At 41.3% G+C, this 9,224-nt stretch overlaps 1 protein-coding gene across 1 annotated transcript; it reads right to left on the bottom strand.

Moving 5' to 3' along the window:
- Positions 1-390: 390 nt before the first annotated feature.
- On the bottom strand, positions 391-8,138 carry LOC102079469 (serine protease inhibitor Kazal-type 2). The gene is made up of 4 exons (XM_005458838.3): positions 7,981-8,138; positions 7,122-7,222; positions 643-752; positions 391-528 (listed from the first exon to the last, which is right to left on the bottom strand). Exons 1-4 carry the CDS (start codon positions 8,027-8,029, stop codon positions 477-479), a joined length of 312 nt encoding a protein of 103 aa, XP_005458895.1. The 5' UTR covers positions 8,030-8,138; the 3' UTR covers positions 391-476.
- Between the last annotated feature and the right edge of the window lie 1,086 nt (positions 8,139-9,224).

Here is a 9,224-nt window from a genome sequence, read left to right as displayed (position 1 = left end):
GTCTACACATAAGTTGTGATTATATCACAGAAATGTGTAATGATGTTACATTAATACTGTTAATACAAAATATTAATATTTTTATTATTATTAGTCCTTTATTTATCCAGGTAAAAATCTCACTGAGATTAAAAATCTCATCTCCAAGAGAGACCTGGCATCATGGCAACAATAAACAATATTAACACTGTTAATACAAAAATACTGTTTCTCATGAGCAAATCATTGACTACACCACATTTTGCGTACCTATGATAAATAGTGTTATGAGAAGCAGCTCAGCTTTGCAGGACAGATTTCAGCCACTTACTGTTGTTACTTTTTAATTAAATCTGTCTGTGATCAGTGCTATAGTCAGGGTGTTTTTGTGTTAAACTATTAGACCAGAGATATGCTGCAGAAGGTGACTTTATTGAGAACACAAATACAGGAAATCAATAGGCCCTATTTAACACTCATGCGTGCAGCATAGCCATCTAGGAAGCGCACGGCCCCTTTTTCGCCACCTTCACATTATTCTTCTCTTCTCTGTAGGAGAGAAAAACAAACATAGATTCAGTATATGTGAGTGTGTGTGTGTGTGCGCGTGCGCGTGTGCGTGTGTGCACATGTAGCAGGGTGGGGGGTGTACATGTTACATGCCTGTTCTTCTTGCAGAGAAGACACTCGGTGTCATAGGTTTTTCCATCACTGCCACATACTGGAGCATACTCCTTGGTGCAGATTCCTCCTTCGTACTTCCCACAGTTAGGCTGGATACAAAAGCAGGCAGTGACAGGATTACTGATTCTTGATTTAATTCCTTCAGCAAGTCTTGAGTTTAACCTGCAGTGCCTGGTAGACCTCTGAACAGACCTACACAGGGGTCATCACTAACAGGTGCTCATTTCTTAACTGAATCAGAAAACTCAGAATCATCTTTATTTGTTTGTGCACACAAACAAGGAATTGCTCTCTGGTCCTTATATATGCATATATATATATCTGTATACACACACGTGTGTGTGTGCATATATCCATCCATCCATTCGCTTCCGCTTATCCTTTCCAGGGTCGCAGGGGGCGCTGGAGCCTATCCCAGCTGTCATAGGGCGAGAGGCGGGGTACACCCTGGACAGGTCGCCAGTCTGTCGCAGGGCCAACACACAGGGACAGACAACCATTCACTCACACATTCACACCTAGTGACAATTTGGATTATCCAATTAACCTATCCCCTCAAACTGCATGTCTTTGGACGGTGGGAGGAAGCCGGAGTACCCGGAGGGAACCCACGCAAACACGGGGAGAACATGCAAACTCCACACAGAAAGACCCCGGCCTGATGGTGGAATTGAACTCAGGACCTTCTTGCTGTGCGGCAACAGTGCTAACCACCGTGCCACCGTGCTGCCTATGTCTGTATACAGACACGTGTGTATATATATCTATATAAATATATAGATATATATATATATATATACACATACATATATATATTTCAGCGCATTAGCATGGTCAGCTCGTTAACGCGTTAACGCACAGGGGCGATCCGCGCTAACTCGCTGACCAACCTGTGCACTGCCTGGATTGATTACAAGGTCTATGACTCGATGCCCCACAGCTGGATCCTGGAATGCCTAGACCTATACAACAAGACCCTAAGAGCCTTTATCAGGAACTCAATGGGGATGTGGCGGACATCACTGGAGGCCACCTTCAAGACAATAGCACAAGTCACCATCAAGTACCTACTGCACAATCCACTTTGTACTTTCTCTGTCCTGTCTTTGTTTATAGCATGCTATTTATTTGTAATTCCTAGGTTTTATATCTCTTTGAGATCATAAACTAGACTTGCTACGGATACCGACTACACAGTTGTCAGCAGTGACCTCCTGTTCATGGATGACATTACGCTGTATGCTAAGAGTGAGGTAGTCAGAACTGAGGGTATCGAACTACCAGAAGGCAACATTGCAGACATAGAGGACAGTTACAAGTACCTGGGCATCCCACAGGCAAACGGGAACCATGAAGAAGCCGCAGGAAAGCTGCAACCACCAAGTACCTGCAGAGGGTCAGGCAAGTCCTGAGGAGTCAGCTGAACGGTTAGAACAAGATCCGGGCCATCAACACCTACGCCCTGCCCGTGATCAGGTACCCTGCTGGGGTAATAGGCTGGCCAAAGGAGGAGATAGAAGCCACTGACATAAAGACAAGAAAGCTCCTTACCATGCATGGAGGGTTTCACCCCAAGTCCAGCATCCTGAGGCTGTACGCTAAGCGGAAGGAAGGAGGCCGGGGACTGGTGAGTGTCAGCACCACAGTCCAGGATGAGACAAGAAACATCCATGAATAGATCAGGAAGATGGACCCAACTGCCCGCGTGCTCAGTGAATACCTCAGTCAGCAGAAACCCAAGAAAGAGGAGGAACCATCATGGAAGGACAGGCCCCTGCACGGTATGTACCACCGGCAGATAGAGGAGGTGGCTGATATCCAGAAATCCTACCAGTGGCTGGACAAAGCTGGACTGAAAGACAGCACAGAGGCACTAATCATGGCAGCACAAGAACAAGCTCTGAGCACAAGATCCATAGAGGCTGGGGTCTATCACACCAGGCAAGACCCCAGGTGCAGGCTGTGTAAAGATGCCCCTGAGACAATCCAGCACATAACAGCAGGGTGCAAGATGCTAGCAGGCAAGGCATACATGGAACGCCATAACCAAGTGGCCGGCATAGTGTACAGGAACATCTGTGCCGAGTATAACCTGGAAGTCCCGAGGTCAAAATGGGAGATGCCCCAAAGGGTGATGGAGAATGACCGAGCTAAGATCCTGTGGGACTTCCAGATACAGACGGACAAAATGGTGGTGGCTAACCAACCGGACATAGTGGTGGTAGACAAACAGAAGAAGACGGCTGTAGTGATCGATGTAGCGGTTCCAAATGACAGCAATATCAGGAAGAAGGAACAAGAATTTTTAAAGAAAATGAGAAATTTAAAGTCTCATCTGAAATGTTTTTGTTTTACAGAATTTTTATTGAATCTGTGGTTTTCTTTTGTCATTGCTTTCTTTGGTAATATGACTCTGAAGAACCGGCTGGGACTTCCGGTCATGTCACGTCTGCAGACCGTGTGAAGTGGAGACCGAGTGGACCCAAATACAGGCAATGGAAATGGAACAGGATTTCATAAATAGCGTGTTTACTTTTTGCTGCACAAAAATACAAACAAAAGGCGAAGGGAGATTAAGATTAACATAACAAAAACAAACACTAGAGACATGGACCGTGAAAACCGAAGACACGGAATCCAAGACCAGAAACCTGAGTGGAGTGAACAGCCGAACCAGGACAAAGGGAAACTCACATAATATATACACAACAGGATGATCAGGGAAGTGGAGGCTGCTGGGAAACACAGGAGGAACAAATCAGACATAAGGGAGACATGTCAGGCTGAACATACAGACGAGACAACCGGCTAAAATGACAAAATGAGGATGTTTACGTGAAGAAAAAAATCAGCAGAACATTAAATGAGACCATTTTTGATTGTACTGAATATTTATTGTACTCTGAGTGCTTGATGATTTAGACTGCCTGCATGTGCTTAAGAGAGTGAAACAATATTTTGCATGTTTCTCATTTTATCTACTTTATCACAAATTGTTCTTTGTAAACAAATTTGCATGGAAGTTAAATAAAAATGGCTTTTTTTCATCATTTTTGTGACTCATGTTTCTTTGACAGTATTTGTCAGTCAGTTCCCCTGAAACATGTAGAGTACATTACTATAACAATCAATGTTTAATAACAGTCACCTTTCTCACTCACTATGTGCTAATAGACCTCTCTGCATCGAATCATATCTGTTATTAATCTCTGTCTCTCTTCCACAGCATGTCTTTATCCTGTTTTCCTTCTTTCACCCCAACCAATCACAGCAGATGGCCCCGCCCCTCCCTGAGCCTGGTTCTGCCGGAGGTTTCTTCCTGTTAAAAGGGAGTTTTTCCTTCCCACTGTCGCCAAAGTGCTTGCTCATAGGGGGTCGTATGATTGTTGGGTTTTTCTCTGTATTTATTATTGTGCTATCTACTGTACAATATAAAGCGCCTTGAGGCGACTTTTGTTGTGATTTGGCGCTATATAAATAAAATTGAATTGAATTGAATTGAATTAATAACACTGATATGAGTGCCATGGTGCTTTCTCTTGTGTTACGTTCCCCTGAAAGGGGTCCAGGCGATGTGGGGGAAGTAACAAAATGTGTCTGGGTCAGAAAAAGGAGACAGAGGCAAAATGGTTAAATTAAAGAGTTTTATTAAAGTCCCTGTTAATAACTCAACTAAAAAAGACGGACAAGCCGCCATCACCATTTAAAGAAACAAAACAAAACTCATGCGTCGGTCAGTAAACTGAAAAGTAAAGAAGATTTTAGTGACCAAACACTCCTCTCCACCGAGCAGGAGCAAGCAATCACAAAATACGGCTCACTAGCTGCAACCGCTCATATGGCACTCTGGCACCAGAGCTCACCTTTCTCTGGGCTCAAATACCTTTAATTGCTGATGTGAGTCAGCTGTACAAAAGAAAGAGGTGAGAGAAGAAGAAACACCCAGTGCATCATGGGAATCCCCAGCAGCCTACGTCTATTGCAGCATAACTAAGGGAGGATTCAGGGTCACCTGGTCCAGCCCTAACTATATGCTTTAGCAAAAAGGAAAGTTTGAAGCCTAATCTTGAAAGTAGAGATAGTGTCTGTCTCCTGAATCCAAACTGGAAGCTGGTTCCACAGAAGAGGGGCCTGAAAACTGAAGGCTCTGCCTCCCATTCTACTTTTAAATACTCTAGGAACAACAAGTAGGCCTGCAGTGTGAGAGCGAAGTGCTCTAATAGGGTGATATGGTACTACAAGGTCATTAAGATAAGATGGGGCCTGATTATTTAAGACCTTGTATGTGAGGAGCAGGATTTTGAATTCAATTCTGGATTTAACAGGAAGCCAATGAAGAGAAGCCAAAACAGGAGAAATCTGCTCTCTCTTTCTAGTCCCTGTCAGGACTCTTGCTGCAGCATTTTGGATCAGCTGAAGGCTTTTCAGCGAGTTTTTAGGACATCCTGATAATAATGAATTACAGTAGTCCAGCCTGGAAGTAATAAATGCATGAACTAGTTTTTCAGCATCACTCTGAGACAGGATATTTCTAACTTTAGAGATGTTGCACAAATGGAAGAAAGCAGTCTTACATATTTGTTTAATATGTGCGTTGAAGGACATGTCCTGGTGTTACGTCCCTCTGCAGCCCCTAATCATCTTAATGTGTTCCGCTGGTGCTAATTGGCCACACCTAGTCAGGTGTGGATAAAACCATACCTGAGGCAAGCTTCCGGGGAGCTCACTTGTCTTTGCCTTGGTGGCACCAGCCGTTTTAGCCAACCTGCTATGCCATTTTAAGATAAAACCTCTTCTCACACTCACTCTGGTATTCATCTCCTTTTTTATGTTGCGGCTTTTGAGCCGGGTCGTAACACCTGGTCAAAAATGACTCCAAGGTTCCTCACAGCATTACTGGAGGCCAAGGTAATGCCATCCAGAGTAAGAATCTGCTTAGATACCATATTTCTAAGATTTTCAGGGCCGAGTACAATAACCTCAGTAAAGTTTTTGCTGAACTTTTTGGGTGGTAATATCAGCATGAAGTTCAAAACACAGTTTATGACCAAGAAGAACACCTAAATACTTGTAAATCTCCACAATAAACTCATTTTTTTCTAAATTTCAAAACAGAAAATTAAAGATCACCTATGTGTTTATGTCTTCTTCCATGTCTGAAAGACATTCTTGCAGTTTAAACTAACTGGTGTGTGTTATCTGGCTTCACCAATAGATACATTTGGGTATGATCAAAGTCATTACTAGTTAATGTTAAAGGGATGGTTGGCTCAACAGAGGAACCTTTTCTGACTGTTTGTCAGCCTGGCTACAGTGCTGAAGACAAACCTAGGGTTGTTCTTATTTTTTTAATCAGTGATAAATAGTAATGAATAGTTTATTAGGCTAAATCAGACATGGCCGGGTTGGTGAAGCAGCGGGGACTTGGACTTCCCTTTAAATCTAACCTCTCTTTTTCCTCTCGTGTCCTGTTTGCCCTCCTACATCTTTCTCCATCTCTGAGGGAAGTTTCTCTCACTCTTTTCTCTCCATGAAAACACAGCAGCTGGACCTTTAGCTACAACACACTGTGTGACAAACTGCACTCAGACAGTTTCTTTGTTTGCTGATGTTTGTTGAGCTGATAAGATTTTTAATTCTACCTGCCACTTAAAATAATGTGCTTCAAGCTTCCTTATCCTCTTTCGGACACCTGCACTCCTTTCAGCCCCTTATAAACTCTATAAATGTGACCACTGAAACAAAAGTAACAAGTCTGTTTTGAAAATCTAAGGAGTATAAAATACAGGAATTTGTGTAAAAATAAGAAAAATAAATATTCAAGTAAATTACAGATACTTGAAAATTCTACTTAAGTACAGTAACAAAGTATTAGTACTTTGTTACTTCCCAGCTCTGCACATATTGAGGAGCTGGACTACCTGTGTCCACACTGACCATAGCCAAATGCAAAACTAGTGAAAAAGCAGACAGAAAACGTGCTACCTAACCGACCAGATCAACATCATTTTAGTGACTTGACGCTACGCTGAAGAAAAGTGTTTCTTAAGCATTTTATGATTAACAAAACTGATAAAACACAAGTTTTACCTTGTCAGTTAGACACTGAAGGATGATCTCAACACTTTTAATAGAGGTTCCAGCAAGAACCCTTACTGAACCATAACTTTCCCCAATACTTTTATCCTGTAACCTAAAGCTGTTAAAGGTTTCTCAAGAAGAAAAGTTCCTTGAGGCTCTCAGAAATCAAATACATGTTTATACTTGATGATTTGATCACTATTAACGGGAATATCTTGAAAGGGACGACTCCCATGTAAGGAGAAATGCATTGTAGATAAAGGTAATTAGTTAAAACAATGTTGTATTAATTTGAAGTGACTACTAAGAAGATCCTGGAAATCAATTAAGACGGTAGAAATAAAAATACTGAATAAGACCAACTCCCAGAGTCTTACCTCTGTGAGATCAACAAGAGCTTCTGATCTCGGTCCTCCAGATGTCCTCACCTTGTGGTTGTTTGGAAACAGAGATGCTGTCTCATCCTCCTGGGAAAGGACTGTACAAACATACACACATATATTATGTGTGTGTTTGTATATATGCAAGAACTCCCCCTTGTGATCGACCCTGTTTTAACCATCACAATTTAATATCTGATATGTCCCATGAGTGTAACCAGCAGTTTGTCCAGCAGGTTATAATCCAGGTAAGCATAATAAGAGAATGTCATCCTGTTACTTTGCTCCACTCTGGGTCTTTACATGTGAATACGCTACTTTTGGTTGAAAAACATGTTTTGGTTTCTTAGAACATCAAAGAAAACATGAAACTTTCAAAAACTCTTCCAGTTTAAATATATTCCTAATCACAAAGGTGCCACGACTGACAGCAGGTCTTATCTTGTAAAATAAGGCTTAATAATAATCTGCAGTTCAGTTGTTAATGTCATTTCAAACCACAGAGAGGTCATCTCATCAGAAAACTGCAACTAAAAATATAATCTACCATGAAAACATGTTTGTTTGTTTTTTTATTGTGTATGTAACGATCCTTCAATCATGAAAACACACAGTGAATGATAACTTGGGCATTTTTGTATCGTTTAATTAATTCATTTATGTATGTATTGAAATGGACTGAAAAGCAGTTATGTCTTTGTTAGAATTCTTTGTTTTCAAAAATTGTAATCATTCTTTTAAATGAGTCTTGCTAACATATTTTATATGCACCAAAAACCTCTGTTAAAAGTTATTTAAAGAAGAACCTGAGACTAAAGATGTTCTTAAGATCATCAGTTGCTGTGAATGAACTCACCAGAGACAGAAAACAGCAGAACAGCCCAGAACAGCACAGTCAGCTTCATAGCTTCCAGTTGGTAGACGTGTTTCTCTGGGCAGCAGGTGTGTGTTTCACATGTTATCCTTATACACACACTGTGGTGCTGACTGAAGCCGTCCTTTGATTGGCTTCGTTGTAAAGGAAAGGAGATACTCCCACAAGAATACGTCACTGGATAGAAGGAACGCATGCACACACACACACACACAAACGCACACGCGCACGCACACACACGCACACACACACGCACACACACACACACACGCACAAACACACACACACATATGCACACACACACACACACGCACGCACGCACACGCACACGCACACACACACACACACACATATGCACACACACACACGCACACACACACACACAGGGAAATGACCTGCTCTATCTTCTGAGTTACACCCACCTCAAATACATTGATTCATACAATCAGAAGTAATAAATGCATGAACTAGTTTTTCAGCGTCACTCTGAGACAGGATATTTCTAATTTTAGAGATGCTGCACAAATGGAAGAAAGCAGTCTTACATATTTGTTTACAGTTTTTTATGATGGCTTAAGCACATTTTTTGTAACTATTGGCTATTTTTGCAAAACTCTACACACAAATAAGAAAACCCTTCACCAAATCAGCAAAACATTGTAATTTCCTTGTGCGAATAACCCTTGCTTAACTCTCCACACCTTTGTAAAAATGGTATTTTCATATCAAACAGTTAACACAAGCCATCACATTACAGTTTTTGCCCGTTGCTTGAACACATTTTGCAAAACTTCGCTCATTGTGCCAAAACTCTAAACACAAGTAAACATGACACAACACTGGGAAATATACCATTCACATCTGTGCCAAATTGAAACTCTACTCTCAAAACCTAAACTCTGCTATCAAAACCCAACATTCCTTTGTCAAAATGCAACTCTGTTGACAAAATGACACATACTTGCATCATATGCAAACACTTTCATATCAGGGGGAACACACTAGTCTACTTTATATAAAACACTGCAGTCTGTGATTGTCATTGTTTATTCAGAAGGCATATTTGCAGGAGACACATTTTCAAACAACCAAAAAAGCAAATAGGCCTACTCAATATTGTACATTGCAGTACCATGAAGTCAGATAAAGCAAAAACCATAATACAGTAATAGAAAAAACACTATACTGTAAACACAAAAAATCATGACAATTGTGCATACGTGGGC

The sequence above is a fragment of the Oreochromis niloticus genome, linkage group LG2, assembly GCF_001858045.2.
Source record: "Oreochromis niloticus isolate F11D_XX linkage group LG2, O_niloticus_UMD_NMBU, whole genome shotgun sequence".
Lineage (NCBI taxonomy): Eukaryota > Metazoa > Chordata > Actinopteri > Cichliformes > Cichlidae > Oreochromis > Oreochromis niloticus.
The sequence above is the reverse complement of the archived record's forward strand: the minus strand, read 5'-3'. Positions and strand labels throughout refer to the sequence as shown.